The following is a 16,730-nucleotide window of genomic DNA, read 5'->3' on the forward strand; positions in this document are numbered from 1 at the left end:
AACTAGGGTGTGTTTTATTCACTGCAACATCATCACTGATGATATAAATATGTCCATCCAGATCTCTTCTGGCCCGACTCAAAAGACCCAAAGCACAAGTGTCGTCAGGTTCTGGGACTGTTGGTATGTTAGTGTTGGATGTGAAAACTTGGTGAGACGATACTCCTCCTCACCGTCTGGACTTGTGTTGGACATGTGTTGCTGCATTTTGTTCTTGTATGTCTGGTTCTACGTTGGGCTCATCTTTGGAGGCTGATTTAATTAGAAACATATGACATATGTTTCCATGGGGAGGAGGGAGTAGATTCGGTGAGCGCTTGTATATTGCATGTTCACTGAAGTTAACTGGAGCAAGGGGGGGTCGGGGGGGTGATGGATGTGTACACGCTTCACAGCGTGACTGCAGCCTTGCGATATGTAACGGTCTGCGAACACTCACACACTGCACTACACCGCAGGGTTAACACTGTTTGTAATATATACACTAAATAAGTGGAATAAGATCGCCTTTGAATGACTCAGCATCTTTGACGGCTGAGAATATGTTTGACAGTGACAAACCTCAAACCTCAGTCTGTGTCGTCTTCTGTCTGTCACTTGTTAATCCCTCGGGAATTCCCATCGGGGAAATTTATTGGTAGTGTCTGGTAGTTTATAGTAATGTCCAGTAGTTCATTGTTTCCCAAAGACTGGGTTGCGACCCTCAGGTGGGTTTTTTTTTTTTTTTTGGGTCGTCTGGCATCATGTTTCTCAGGAGTTCACGGTCATTGCAACAATTAATTATTAAGTAATTGTTGAGATATCACTCGGTCAACAATAAAGTATCCTCATTAATTTTAAATGATGATCAAGTACACCTTTATTTTGCGATTTACGAACAATGACAAAGGCTTGTGACATTTAAAATATGGGTCCCCACAAAAAACGTTTGGGAAACATTGCGGTATTGTATCTGTGTGTGCTGTGTGACCATGTCTGCTGATGAACCACCTCACACTTCCTCTTCTTCTGTCTGCTCTTCCAGCCAATGCAGGGCTCATGGTGGAAATCTGGAGGCTGTAGGAGCAGCATTTATGTGAGCATTTACGTGAGTTAGGTCTCCGGCGACTACCCCATGACCAGCCCATTATGCCGTCGTCAACACGGAAAGGAGTGCCGAAGGACCCCGAGCTTGCCCACCTTTTCTTCAAGGATGACCCCGAAGACATCTTCTGCGATCTGCACGAGATCGGACATGGCAGCTTTGGTGCCGTCTACTTTGTAAGTGTTGATCAATGAGTACTTGAACACACCATTTTAGGTTAGAGTTTTAGACTGAAGTTTGAAGTTTTTGTAAGATTAATCATCAGTGTTTTACAGATAATATTTAGCCAAATAAAGAGCTTTATAGCCTGGGTAGAAAAACATCAGGTAAACAAGAAGAAAAACTGCATCTTTATAAGACTCCGCTCAATGCACTCAACACTGTTTACTGCATCATGACGACAAAGGATGTGAGTGAAGCGCTCCTTTATTTATGAACCAGCCACTCTACATATTCATTTTTGATTAACTGGATTACACATGCGAAAGTGTAGCTGCAGACATTATGGCAGTTTCAGGACAAACAAGCAGACATGCATCTCATACTTATCCAATCTCCTCATCACTCAACATTCACTCAGGCCTTTTAATGTAAACGTTTTTATTATCAATCAAATAATAATCAATTGCAGAAACATGTATCAGTCTGTTATGGAGTAGTTACATCTATACCAGTGGTCCCCGACCTTTTTTGTTCCAAGGACTGGTCAGCCAGTACCACCTGTTACTACAGACCATTACCAAGGTACTGAGCATCGAAGGATCACTAAATTAAATCTTTTAGACTCTGTTCTTTTTGTATGTGAATCTGAATGGCCTATTACTTTGAAATTAGACTGCGACCCGGCACCAAATGACCTATGAACTGGTACTGGTCCGCCGACCGGGGGTTGGGGACCCCTGATCTATACAGTCTTCCATTTACAACCGGCCCTTCAAGGGGAACTGTATTGCTGATGTGGCCCCCAGTGAAAAGTTTGACACCCCTGGTGTAATGCCATTTTTTTTAATTTAAGAAATTCCTGATGGCAGCTTGATTAGAACACATTTTTTTTGCAGTATCACCTTAATACAACAATTAAAAGTAACTGCAAATAAGTTTCTCTGAAGCCTCTAACTAATGTCACTAAGATTGATTTCTGCTAAAGACACACATGGAAGAACAGGAAACCTGCGACGTTACTGCCGTCATATTACTTTGATCAATTACACCAACATTAAAAAAAAAAAAAAAAAAGAAAAGAAGTAATTGCGTTTCTTAAATGCCGATGTTTATGGATTCTGGTTTAATGCAGAAGTGAAGGCTCATGAACCAATAACGGCAGCACATGAATATTCTCCAGGATATTCCCAGACGTGTACATGTGATTAAATAAAAGCATGCAGTGGTCTGTGTGTGTGTGTGTGTGTGTGTGTGTGTGTGTGTGAAATCATAGTTAATACATAGAAGAACTAAGTAGGAGTTCCGTTAGGGTGGGAAAAGGGGGAAATTCCCAGTGTTCCCCACCGACGAGGGCTTTGAACATACATTACAGCAGAGTGTGTCAAACGAATATGCCCCCTGCTGTTACGCAAAGACAATTAGCCCTTGATTTATTTTAGCGTTCCTACGTTACATGTTTTCTTCTTTATTGCCAACAAACTGTATATTTCATCAAAAGGGAGCAGAATTTCATGCATGAACTGACAGGCAATCACTGAGATCAGATGAATCTGAGCGGAGTCCACTGGGGATACACTCTCCGCTCCCTGTTAATCTCATTCTATTTATATCAGGAGATGAAATTTCCCACATATTCCTAACGAGTTGAACCTTGAGAGAGTGGGCGCCACTTGAGCTGCAGTGGAGCTGTGCCTAAGGTCAAATGTCTTGGAGGTCAATGGGGACCCGATAACCAATAATCATTTTAGCTAAGCTAACAGCTAATACCTGCGGGCTACAGTGGTGACATAGTCAAACGAATTATCACCAGAACTTCTTAAAATATATGTACAGTAAACCCTTGTTTTTCGCGGGGGTTACGTTCCAAAAAGAACCCGTGATAGGCAAAATCCGTGAAGTAGAAATCTTTATTTTTTTTACAATTAAATATTCAGAAAAAGAAGAGAAAGAACGAACAAACCATTTTACAGTCTCAACCATTTGTTTCACAAATAAAGTAAAATAAAAGTACTTTAGAAACGTTTCAACAAATAACTTCTGTAATGTACTGTCAAATAATAATTTTAATCATCAACGTGAACAGAAGGCTTCAAATTGCGGAGATTAGCACCGCCCACCGTGAACGGGAGAAAATTAAAAATGATTATGAAAAAAATACAAATTACCTGGTCTTGTTCCGGGCAGTTGCAACCCTTTTTGAATCCTTATTAAAACTTATTGCTGCCGTCTTCCTTATGTTTTTTTCTTCCTTCTGTATGGAACGAACGGAAGATTCATTAATTCCATAATGCCGACCTACAGCCGCATAGCTTTTACCTTCATTTAGCATGTCCAATAGTTCTACTTTATCACCGATAGACAGCATCTTCCGCTGCCTTTTGGTCCCTACCGCAGGTACTTTTGCCGGTCCAGAGCGTTTTGTCGACATTATGGGGTTTGATAAACTCGAAATTGCAAGAGAATTTGCACGTACGTAATGTCAATTTGGCAAGCTGTTTTACGTACGTGTACATATTAAACCGCAACGTTATTGGCGCACAGGTAGAGAAGAAGCGGAGTGACTTTTTAGCCAATCAGAATGCAGAACACAATGCACGATGCAAATCCGTGAAGTAGCGAAACCGTGAAAAGTAAACCGCGTTATAGCAAGGGATCACTGTATAGCCAACTACTGAATACGCTAATGCATTGTTTCCCAAAGACTGGGTTGCGACTCTCAGGTGGGTCGCAAGAGTTTTTTTTTTCTAATCACCTAAATGTGTGTTATATGGACTTTTATATGGACTTATTTATATGGTATTACTGCTAATTCTGAGGTGCAATACAGAGTTTGAGTCTGGGTTTAAAACACACAACTTGTAACCTCGTTAGGGCAAGACCTTGCTGATTTTTTTTAACAGTTTTTACTTAGTTGTTTAGCTGTTGCCTAATAAAAACTCTTTTGATTCAATCTTTAAGGCACGAAACTCTTTCTCCAACGAGGTGGTGGCCATCAAAAAGATGTCCTATAATGGCAAGCAGACTACCGAAGTAAGAAATTCTCTCTCTCACACACACACACAAAGAGAGCCCACAAGCAAAACTCTGTCAACCGCATCCCTACATCTTGCATGATTAATTTCATTTTCGATTTCTGATGCTGAAAACACATCTCTGAAAACCTGTCCTCCACCACTCACTTCCTCACACTTCACTCCAAACTTAGCAGTCACGTATGAGACATCTTCTCAGACTCATCTGCGTCTGTGCTCAGCTACATCCTGAGACCAAAAATAACGTGAAAATTGTCGAATGCCTCGCTGAAACAAACCACAGAGAATGTTCTGGCATGGAGCACCAGTGTATTTCAGAAGCCGTCCTCTGTGATCACTACTGAACCGGAGCCCACATTTGTTTGTAATTGACGGTCTGCGCGGTGACTCTTGTGTAATGTTGTTAAACTGTCACTGCCATTGTGTTTTTTTTATGTGTAGTATTTATGTCGTTGTAGTGCCAATAAAACACACGCCCACCATGTGTTTCTCTGCTGTCTTTCTTCCCGTGTTGCAGAAGTGGCAGGACATCATCAAGGAGGTCAAGTTTTTGGTACAACTGCGACACCCAAATACTATCGAGTACAAAGGCTGCTACCTGAAAGACAACACTGCCTGGGTCAGTGGATCCTTCACTAACTCTTCTTCTTTCACAGTTCCTGTTTCACACTTAGATCTAGCACATTGTTTCCCAAAGACTGGTTCACAACCATCAGGTGGGACGCAACGTTTTTTTTGGGTCATCTCACATCATGTCTCCCAAGAGTCTATGAATAATGTCTATTGACTTGGTCCGCAAAGGGTTGACTTTTAAAATATGGGTCCCCAGAAAAAAAAAGTTTGGGAAAGACTGGTCTAGCTGACTGTGTTTGTATGTGTGTCTATATGTATATGTGTAAGTATATATTTAGAAATAAAAAATATGTATACGTATGTGTGTACATACACATGCATACATGTGTATGAAAATGTATGTGTATTTATATATATATATATTTTATTTTTTTAGATTTATGTATATATAAATACATATTTATATATCTATAAATACATACATATATACACAAATGTACATATACTTTTAAACAGGGCTCTCATTGGCTTTAAATACTTAATGGAGGATTTATTTTCTCAAGCTGTCCTACCTTTTCTAATTTCTGATAGAAATTATGCCCCTTGATTTGGGATGGTGGGGGTCAAATAGGGTCAAATTTAGTTCTTTAACTTATTGTTTCCCAAAGACTGGGTCACGAGCCACAGGTGGGACGCAAGAGATTTTTTTGGTGGTCATCTTGCATCATGTTTTGAAGGAGTTTACGAATAATTTTTATTGACTTGGGTCGTGAAGTTTTGTGACTTTTAATATATGGGCTTCAACTTGTCAGTTCACATTACATACTTTTCTCGTACATATTGCTATGATCTCAATGTGCTGTTTGTACATTATGCTCTGCTTATATTTTTATTACAGCTAGTGATGGAGTACTGTCTTGGTTCCGCGTCAGATTTACTAGAGGGTAAGTGTCTTTGTCTCGCTGTTAAATGTGGACACATATACTTTTGAACATGTATAATTATCAAACAGCTTTTCATTGTACGATCTTATTCCCAGAAGACATAAGCAAAGACGACCACATGTTAAAACAAAACTTTTTTTTCTTATTTTATATCCAATAGTCGGACACTATGCCGGCGGGATTAAAGCTCAGGTTTGGGTTTTTTGTTTCATAGTAATTTATGGGATCCCACAGGGTTTTGTCCTTGTAATCTGACAGTTTACCACATTCGTCGGAATGGTTGTTTCAGTAGTCTCATGAAAGCTAAAGAAAATAACCAAACTCCTACACAGGCAGAAACTGTCATTAACTAGAAGCGTAGGTTTTTTTTTTTTCGTAGATAGTGCAGTATTTCTCTTCCTAAACTGGTCGTGACATTTGATGATTTTTTAGGGGGGGGGGGGTTTCACTCCACCTCCCAACTAGAAGAACTGCCTACTCTCTTGATGTGGGCACATTGGCTTCAGTATTACTGTATAGTAATACTGTTTAAACGATCAAATACTATTTGAGGTAGATAAAGGATCATTTACCATCATGTAAGTCGTCTTATAGGAAATTACACAGATAAACAGTTCTCCTGTGACAGACCACAGTCAGCAGGANNNGTATAGAGCTGCTGTACGCAGTTGTTAAAATCTGACTCATCATTCTACATTGTACCCGAGTTACTTGTTCTTGCTTCTCCATCACGACAAATGGCAGTTGTTGTGATGTTGCCTAGCAGTCGGCCACAAGTCAACACTCGGCTGTTTGCAAAAGTATTTTTTTTAAGTCATCGGAGTACTGTACATGTTCCAATTTCTACCGTTTTAGTTCACAAGAAACCACTCAGAGAAGTTGAAATTGCTGCCATTACCCATGGTGCCTTGCTAGGACTTGCTTACCTGCATTCCCAAAATATGATTCACAGGTGAGTTGGATTTAGTGTTCTCATATATTTTCAAGGATGTATGGTGTTCTTAATTGTCATGCTACACATGCTTTTCACATGAGATGACAATATGACGTTCTTGGGCGTTAAAATAAATGAAGTAGACTCGAGGAGTAGGTACCAGATAAGAAACTACTGCAGTTTTTTCGAATGAATTTCCTGTTTCCTTTTCCCATGTCTGATTGTCCACACAGAGACGTGAAAGCTGGTAACATCCTGCTGACTGAGCTTGGTCAAGTTAAATTGGCTGACTTTGGCTCCGCCTCCATCGCCTCACCTGCCAACTCCTTTGTGGGAACACCTTACTGGTTAGTTTGAACTGAAGTTAAGTTCTGAGAATGAAGTGCAAAGTGTGAAGTGTCGTTAACACCTGAGCTGCAACTACAGCTTACTTGCAACGTTTGAATAATTTATTATGGTGTTGCCACAGTCCATATAAGACAGTCCTGTACTTTGTTTGATAAAATGTAACGTTTTATAACCCTACATTGTTGACGACATCTCCTAGAGCAGTGTTTCCCAACAGTTTTTGTGCTGTACATATTCTTTATTAAAAAAACTCCACGACACACCACCAAATATAACTCTGACCAAAAAATATATGTAATAAAATATAAACCTTCTAGGTTAAATATAATCATAATTCACTAAAATCTCGGCCTGTTGAGTTGAAGACAATGCTGATATACTCGCAGGAATTGAAGAAAGTGACTCACAAAGATCTTCTTCAACAGCTCTGATTTCTTTTTCATCTGTTTTCACAGCCATTTGCTGCCACGTAGCGACAAGTATTTAATTGTTCTGCCTGCCACGCATTGACAAAACAAAGAAAAGTTATTTGCAAGATATAAATAATTTTTTTTTCAGACCAATTAAGTGACATTGGGTTATGTTGCGCGGCACACCTATTTGTAGATAATTTTGTAGATTCACCGCATACTTGCTAAATTTCCCGCCTGTGTGTTGTGGTTTTCTCCTCAGGATGGCCCCAGAAGTGATCCTAGCCATGGACGAGGGTCAATACGAGGGAAAGGTGGACATCTGGTCCCTGGGCATCACCTGTATTGAACTTGGTGAGCGTTGATCTTCTTGTTGTTTAAAGCATACCTAAAGCAGTAAAAGTTAAAGTTAAAGCAATAGATAAAGGAAAGACGGTGAAGAACCATCCGTGCGCTGCCCTCTTTGTCAACCTGTGTCTCTGCCTTCTTGCCTTATTCCAGCGGAGCGTAAACCACCCTTGTTTAACATGAACGCCATGAGTGCCTTATATCACATCGCCCAGAACGATTCTCCCACACTGCAGTCAAATGAGTGGTGAGTTGAACCCACAAATATTACTCCTATGGTATGTCTGAAGATTTTGACGGAGTACTGATCGGGATCAGTCAGTGCAGAACAGGGGGTGTCGCGTACACCCTGATTAGATGTCAAGTGGGCCGGACCAGTACACTCATAACATAATTGCTTATAAATAACAATAAGTCCATGTATTCCCCCCTTAGTTTCCATGCGAAGAAGTGGAAATATATAAGAAAATATTAATTTAATGAAATATGATTTTACAAAACATCATGAACCTGGTATGTAAATGCATTTTTATTATTATTTTTTTTTACGTTTACAATTCATCAAGCGGCTTGAACCAACTAGCGGGTTGGTTTTGGCCCGCCCGCCCGCCTATGTTTGACACCACCTCCTTCAGACACTTGGGACATGGTGTTTTCAAATCACACTGTTATTTATTAATGGAATTCACTGAAAACACTTCACCACAGGCATGCTGCGTAAATACCAACAGCTTTTCCGCAACACAAACAAGTTTGTGTTTTTTCATTATTATTTTATGTCTTAGCGACATAACAACAACAACGTGTGACTGTTGTAATAGTCTGACAGTTAATCTCAGTCTATTTTTTTTTTTTTTTTTTTTTAATAACTCGGATGTTTCTGTGTTTTGCAGATTCTTTTTTTGTTGTGGGTTATTTATCATTATTTGTCATTTATGAGGCGGCTTGCAGACTCTGACTGAATGACTGGATGCTAATATGTTCTCTGGAGACTCACTTTTCAGACATTTAAAAATAAACCTAAAGCAATTTAATCTAGGCCAGTAGGTTTTGAACAGCTCTCCATCTCCGTTCCCTTTTTTGACTTGTTTTTTTTTTTTTTTGACACCATCTCTGTTTTTTGTTGTTGTTGTTTTTTAGTTGTTGTTTTTTTTTGTTCGTCCTATGATAATCTAGTGGGCCGTGTCAAACTCAACACCCAAGGATTACTTGATGTTATTATTTTGAATAACATTAACTATCTTTATTTTATTGAAATAAAAGTAATCTCGTAATCTGTTCATAATCAAGATTTGTGGTTTTAAATTTCGGCCACTTGAGTTTGACACTATTGCCTTATATCGGATACTTCTCAAATACTGGGGCGGGCCCCTATAGGGTAGCGTGGTGAGGTTTCAGAGGTGGCGTGAGAGGCTTCCAATGGAATATGGCACGCTGTACATAAGTATACCACCGTTGTAATGCTTGAATGATAACAAGCCTCCAGTCACTAGGTGGCAGCAACTCATACAGGGGTTTATACAGATACAAATATAGATGTTATCAGGTTCTCAACAGTATTCCAATTCGCAGGGGTGTGGGTCGGAAGGGGTGGGGGCGTGAAAACATTTCTGTCCCCAAGGGGGAGCATGACAGGAAGTAATTGAGAACTACTGCCTTACTTATTAACCCTTGACCTTCTGTTAACCGTAAACGCCGTTGATTTCATACAGAGTTGACCCCAGTTTATTCACACATTTAAAGATATTTGGCCCAATTTCCGGGCCTGATCTACTTGATCACTTTTATGATTTTGAGTGCTTTCAACAGATTATCTGCCAAGATAATCCTGTGGTCTGTCACTGAGTGAAACCCAGTCTCTATCACTGGCTATATCATTGTTTCCCAAAGGCTGGATCATGACCCTCAGGTGGGTCGCAAGAGATGTTTTTGGGGGTCGTCTCGCATCCCGGGAGTTTACAAATAATGTCTGTTGACTTGGATCCGGACTATAGAGCGCACCTAAATATAAGCTGCACCCACAATTTAAAAAAACTGTAAATTTACATATATGTTGCACCGCACTATAAGTTGCCGATATCTAAACTAGCGTGTTTTTCTTTGCACTGACTTCCCGTCTGTCTCGTTTTTGCACTTCCTGCTAGAACGCCCCCTAGCGGCTGAAGAAAAATCCATAGAAAAGCCGCATCTTTGTATAAGCCGCATGGTTCAAAGCGTAGGAAAAAAGTAGCGGTTTATAGTCCGGAAAATACTGTAGTAGTTAATAGTAAGAGGATTGGACTCAATAGGATGCCACAGTGAATTGGAAAATTCGTTTTCTTTTGGATGTCCTCGAGACCTGTGGTTCCCAAACAAGAGGGCGTGCTCCTGCAAGTCAATTTTATGAATTTGTTGATCGGGAGACAATAATCTCATCTTCAAACGTGGGGTGGAATGCAGAAAAAGGTTTCGGCACCCGCTGTGTTAGAAACAACTCACACTTTTCGTATCAGTTGTGGAAAAACGGCAGGCGCGAACGACTCTCCTCACCTCCTCCTTACTACTCGTCCTTCGGCTCTGCAATTATTTTCACATGGCTCTGGTTACGATCTCAGATGTTGATGAGATCACAGCCTCACAGAAACGCTGCATTTCTCTGCTTTCTGATGTATCGCAGTAGCAGTTGAGCGTTGCTCTTTCTCTGCATCAGCTCAGCCTGGAGGCAGCGGTGGCCTCGCTGTGTCTTCCTCCCAAGCAACTCAATTAAAACGAGGCTTTATTTTTGCACATTTCACAGTGGGCCTCTGACGAGAATTATGTCATCAGAGAAGGTGGGGGGAAAGTCTTTTTTTTTTTTTAAAGGAATGTTCTACCTACGCCTGTGCGGGAAGAAGGCCGTTTGTAAAATTAGAATTGTTCTGTAGTGCAGTTCTGAGGCGAGCAGCTGTGTGAGGTGGCCCAGGGTTGTGGTATTTTTGGAGGATCTCCAGCGGGCCTGAGGCTGAGAAACGTCCCGCCAGATGAGACAGTGAGCGGAGACATCAGGCCGGCGGTGTTTCCCCCCGTGTACATTTCTTAGTACAACAGATGAGATTAAAAGGCTAATATGGAGATCAGAAAGTGGGGAAAGAGGTGCCGGTTCTGTTGAACCCACAGATGACAGCCCACATCACCTGACCCATAAGAACCGTCACTTGTGTCCAGTTATGACATTTCATATTTTTAGCTCAGAGTCGGCAGCCCAGTGATCCACAGCTCCACTGGCCCACATTTTCACTGATCCACATATGTATGGGTTCTTTATATAGAACATAAACACAGAGTACTCGCGGCTGTTCTGGTACTGATGAACATGTCACACACACACAGCAAGCACATCAGGATAAACATAAAGAGATTACACTTTAACATTACTTCAGGGTGAGTAGCGGAGCTGAGGCCAAATCCCACAGCCTGTAATTAGTCAGTCACAGTCACTTATTCTCTATGTAGTTAACTGATGGGGATTTGAACTTGTTTGACTGAAAGAGAATGTGGAGAGTGTGTGACCTTGGTCTCTCGCTCCTCTCCTCAGGTCTGACCCCTTCCGGAGCTTTGTCGACTTCTGCCTACAGAAAATTCCTCAGGATAGACCCTCGTCAGGGGAGCTGCTAAGAGTGAGTGGGCTTTTCTTTTCTTTTTTTAAATCCTTTCAGCGTTGACCTCACTTCCTGCCATGGCGATGAGTCACTCACACACACTGATGGTTCCCAAATGGATGCTGCTAACTGTCGCACACATGTCAAGGTGGTTAATGCTGATTTGAAGAGTTTGACTGCGTGCAAGGAAAAATAACAAAATTGAATATATTCCCAACAGCAGCTTTAAACCCCACAGTTTTCGAGAACTTTTTTAAATTTAATAATCCAGCTAAGATTAAGGGTCTGGAATTAATCCAGGCGTGGGCAAAGTTGTTGACTCACAATTGTCTTAAAATTGAGCAGATAAATGGAGCGTTTGTGTGAACTAAGATAAATGACATGTAAAAGTCGTGCATAACAGCTAGAATTCTTTTTTGTCATTTTCTACGCCATCTATTGGGGAAACGTGGGTATTGCAGGGAAAAGGCAAAACTATAATGATGATATAAACAAATTGTATAATTTGGAAAAGTTTGGTGGGCCGATTTAAGGCCCCCGGGCCATAGTTTGCCCATCTCTGGATTACTCAGATTTTTTTTATATACGCTTTAAAATTTTTACTTTTCCGATTTCTGATGTTTATATTTAACAAACAAAACTAGGTTTTTACAGTGAAAACACACAAAAAATGTTTATATCCATTCACAACTTAAACCTCGCCTCCCCTCTGTGTGTGTGTGTGTGTGTGCATGCATGTGTGTGTGTTACTATAACGACATTATAGAGATGATCCTCTAGTTCCTGTCTGTGCACGTTTAGTTTCCTGTTTGCTCTGATCACACTTCCTCCGAGTATTCACACACACATCACAGTTTTGTAAAGTTGTAAAGGTGTGTTGAACTGATTTTGAGCCTCTTTGGATCAGTATAGAATCAGTGTTTATGGGACTGGGACAAACGCATACACATTTTATGCAAACACACCTTGATGCTTGATTGATCTTGGCACCTATGGATGTAACTGATCAGGCCAAGGTGGTGCTAAAGGTCCATGAATAAATAATAATAATAATAATAATAACAATAACTGTTTTCAGAGATTCTGTAAATTGACTCAGAAATTGCTTTTATTTGTTTTTGTTTTTCTGGTTTTCTTCCTGTGTGATAATAATTACACAGATACACATTGCTCATAATAAGATGCCACATTAACTTTTGTTAAAAATAAATGTTATTTCAGGATTTTTATACTTTTTCTCACACACCTCATTAATGTTCTCTAATTATAGTATTAATTAAATGTGTGTTTCAGTCAGGTTTAATATGTTTAGACCATAAAAAAAAAATATTTAATTTTTTTTTTCAAATGATGTTCTGGCAGATGTTGGTTTTAAGAAAGGTGGGAATAAAATTATTTGTAAAATAAATTACTTTGGGGGGAAAAAAAACCCTCTTTTTTAGATTTAGAAAGTGTGTATTACTGCTGGAATTCCTATTCCAAACAAGCGTCCTCAAGGCGCCCTCTAGTGATCGATACTGTCATGTAAAAACGTTAAAAACAACATGTTCTTAACAACAGTGTTTTTCCCACTTTTTGTAGTGAAGTCAGTTTAATTTACGTTTTAATATTTACAATATTTTTATTAAATATTGAAAGTAAATATATGGGTATAAGAACAAACATTTGAAATTTCTGTTTTATTTTTTGAGAAAAAAGATCATTACTGTTATTTGAAAAACTGATCTAAGAAGATCGACAGGTGGTTGAACGTACTCCTGTTTTATTCTTCAGCCTTCTGTCACTTTTACCCCCCCCCCCCCCCGTCTCCTGTCTTTCTCCCTGTCCAGCATGAGTTTGTGCGTCGGGATCGGTCGCCGCGCAGTCTCATCGACCTCATACAGAGGACCAAGGATGCGGTGCGCGAGCTGGACAATCTGCAATACCGCAAGATGAAGAAGATCCTCTACCAGGAGAAACACAATGGCCTGATGGGAGAGAGCCAGGAGGAAGAGGAGGTAGGGATGGTGGTAGTGGGCGGCAGTGTCAATGAAACAAAAATATATTATTATAAAATATATTTTTATATATTAATATAAAAATATAATATTTTGAATATTATTAAAATAAAAATAAAACAAAATCAAATGTCAAGTCAACTCGATTTATATCGCTCACAGTCACAAAATACGTCAATATTTATTTAGATTTATATATTTTATATTTATGAAATATATATATTTATATATTTTTTATTTATATATCAATTTTAAATTAGAAGTAGTTGAAATTAAAAAACACTAAAAGACATTTATTCTGTCAGTGATATATTGAGTTTATCTGAACTATACAAAGCAGAATAAACAAAGAAAGACGGGTACTATATATATATATATATATATATATATATATATATATATATGAAGTACGGCTGTACCAGCACTACAGTCGTAGGAAGTACTTCATCGTTAGTGATATATTGAAATTTAATGATTGACGTTCAGCTCCACTCAAATTCATTTTTTTTTTTTTTACTTTTACCAAATTAGGGCGCTCTCTGCGCTGATGATGGGTCAGATTTTATATTCTGTGTTATATCCTCATTATCTCCCTGTCAGGAAACAGCGACACGTAAAATACCATATACCAGATATAACAGACGCACCGCTGTTTATTTACTGAGAAGAAAAATAAAGATTAGGAAGGTACCTAAAAATAAACAGCAGGAGTCAGAGAGTGCACAAAATATTTTATGATTATGTGCTGTATTTAATAACGTTAATGATGTTATAAATTATTTACTTTTTGTGTATAAATATATAATACCCTGTACTTGTCAGTTAGTTATTTCTGCACCAACAATTAAAACTTTTTTTTTAAATTTTATTTTCTCAAGCGCTAATAAAATTAAATCATAATTTATATTTATTTGGGGGTCAGATGTGGACGGTCCATGGCCAGAACTGGCCCCCAAACCCGGAGTTTAAGACCCCTGATTTGGGGTGGTGTTTTCAAAACTCTGCTCCTTCAGTATCTGGAGACTGAGATGAATTGTCCCTCAGATAACCCGGTCAATTGACCCGGTCAGAGGCAGCACAGGGCAGCAGTGGATGGCCGGGCAAACACAGTAATGTCACCCTACACCTGATGACGCAGTTAAGAGCAGCATCACTGCAACTGGACACTGCTCTGGGGGCTTCACTAAAAAATTCACTAAAAAATATATATATATATGTATGTATATATATATATATATGTATGTATATATATATATATATATACATATATACATACATACATATATATATATATATATGTATGTATGTATATATGTATATATATATATATATACATATATGTATATATATATATATATGTATGTATATATGTATGTATATATGTATGTATATATGTATGTACATATGTATATATGTATGTACATATGTATATATGTATGTATATATGAATATATGTATGTATGTATATATGTGTGTATGTATGTATGAATACATATATACCGTATGTATGTATACATACGTATGTATACATCTATACATATACATACATACGTATACATACATATACATACATATACATACGTACATATGTACGTATGCATACATACATATGCATACATACATATGCATACATACATATACATATACGTATACATGCACATGTATACATTCGTATGGATGTATGTATACGTATGTATTTATACGTATGGATGTATGTATGTAAACGTATGTATTTATACGTATGTGTATGTATGTATGTATGCATATGTATGTATACGTATGTATGTATACATAAGTATGTATGTATACATAAGTATATATGTATGTATGTATACATATTTATGTATACATGTGTACGTACGTATGTATACGTACATATGCATACGTATGTATATATACGTACATATACATACACATGTATACATATGTATGTATTTATACGTATGTATGTATGTATGCGTATGTATGTTTTTATGCGTATGTATGTATACATATGTATGTATACATACGAAGTACAGTACATGGTACAATGACGTGTCGGGATCCTCTTTCAGGGGTGAACATATTTGCTTGCAAAATAAATATAAATATAAAACATACAATATAACGAGAACTACCTTTAAAAAATACAATACTGTTTTGGATGTGAATTTAACAGTGACATAACATAGAAGTATTGCTCTTAAACACACATAAATACAGTTTTAGCGGAGGTACTGTACACTGAAGTACAGTATGAGTATCTTTGTTTTTTGTTTTTTTGTTTGTTTGTTTTTTTGCTGGACTCTTATCTTTGAGAGCATGTCTTCATGTGTATGTGGATGTCCATGACCTGCAGGACAGTGAGGCCGCCAGCTCCAAGATGAACAGCCTGGGCAGCAACCACTCCATCCCCAGCACCTCAGTCAGCACAGGCAGCCAGAACAGCAGCGTGAACAGCATGCAGGAGGTGGACGACAGCTGCTCCGACATGACCATGATGCACCCTCAGGACTATGGCAGCACTCTGGAGTCCTCCCCACATACCAAGAAGGTAAACACTGGGGGGTGAGGATGTGGAGATGGGAAACAAGGTGGTAGCTGTTCAGATTGGTCTCCATCTTCCACTGTTACATTACTGCTGTGTTGCCAATTGGTTACTTTTAAACTAGTTCTACATACAGTAGAGGTGGCCTTAAAGCATTGTTTCCCAAGGACTGGGTCACGACCCTCACGTGGGTCGCAAGAGGGTTTGTTTTTTGTTTTTTTGGGTCATCTCGCATCAGGAGTTTACGTATATTGTCTATTGACTTGGCTCTTGAAGTTTTGTGACTTTTAAAATGTGGGTCCCCAGAAACAAAGTTTAGGTAACACTGCCTTAAAGTGTATATCAATGTAAATATACTGTATACGTAGTTTCATAGAAAAACATGAGAATCCAACAAGACCTTGTTGACAAGTTGCAGTATTGAGTAATACCACTAATTTTATATACTGTACTCTGGAATTGGTTCCCAAAGTGGGGGGGTGGGGTCGGGCTGGCCCTAGTGCAGTGGTTCTCAATGATTTTCTGTCAGCCCCCCCTTGGGGACAGAAATGTTTTACACCCCCCTCCTCGTGAATTTTAAATACTATTGATAACCTGATAATGTGTATATTTTTATCTGTACAAACCACTGTATGAGTTGCTGCCACCTAGTGACTGGAGGTTTGTTATCATTCAAGCATCACAGCAGTGGTATGTCCAGTGTGACATATTTCATTGGAAGCCCCGCACACCTCTCCTGGCACCCATCTCACCC

At 38.9% G+C, this 16,730-nt stretch overlaps 1 protein-coding gene across 8 annotated transcripts in view; it reads left to right on the forward strand.

The window, feature by feature from the left end:
• Positions 1–16,730, forward strand: part of taok3a (TAO kinase 3a) — a 55,865-nt gene that overhangs the window by 18,788 nt on the left and 20,347 nt on the right. For 7 of the 8 annotated variants that reach the window (XM_025053064.1, XM_008336260.3, XM_025053063.1 and 4 more), the window contains 11 exons: positions 1,025–1,260; positions 4,205–4,276; positions 4,796–4,897; positions 5,750–5,795; positions 6,651–6,747; positions 6,963–7,076; positions 7,750–7,841; positions 7,989–8,082; positions 11,389–11,470; positions 13,282–13,449; positions 15,788–15,982. In XM_025053064.1, the coding sequence (XP_024908832.1) occupies positions 1,129–1,260; positions 4,205–4,276; positions 4,796–4,897; positions 5,750–5,795; positions 6,651–6,747; positions 6,963–7,076; positions 7,750–7,841; positions 7,989–8,082; positions 11,389–11,470; positions 13,282–13,449; positions 15,788–15,982 (1,194 nt within the window). In that variant the 5' untranslated portion in view covers positions 1,025–1,128. Of the gene's footprint in view, positions 1–61; positions 124–1,024; positions 1,261–4,204; positions 4,277–4,795; positions 4,898–5,749; positions 5,796–6,650; positions 6,748–6,962; positions 7,077–7,749; positions 7,842–7,988; positions 8,083–11,388; positions 11,471–13,281; positions 13,450–15,787; positions 15,983–16,730 lie in introns of all 8 variants that reach the window. The other variant, XM_025053066.1, reaches the window with a different exon arrangement.

Source organism: Cynoglossus semilaevis, chromosome Z (genome assembly GCF_000523025.1).
Source record: "Cynoglossus semilaevis isolate Cse_v1.0 chromosome Z, Cse_v1.0, whole genome shotgun sequence".
In the NCBI taxonomy this organism is placed as follows: domain Eukaryota; kingdom Metazoa; phylum Chordata; class Actinopteri; order Pleuronectiformes; family Cynoglossidae; genus Cynoglossus; species Cynoglossus semilaevis.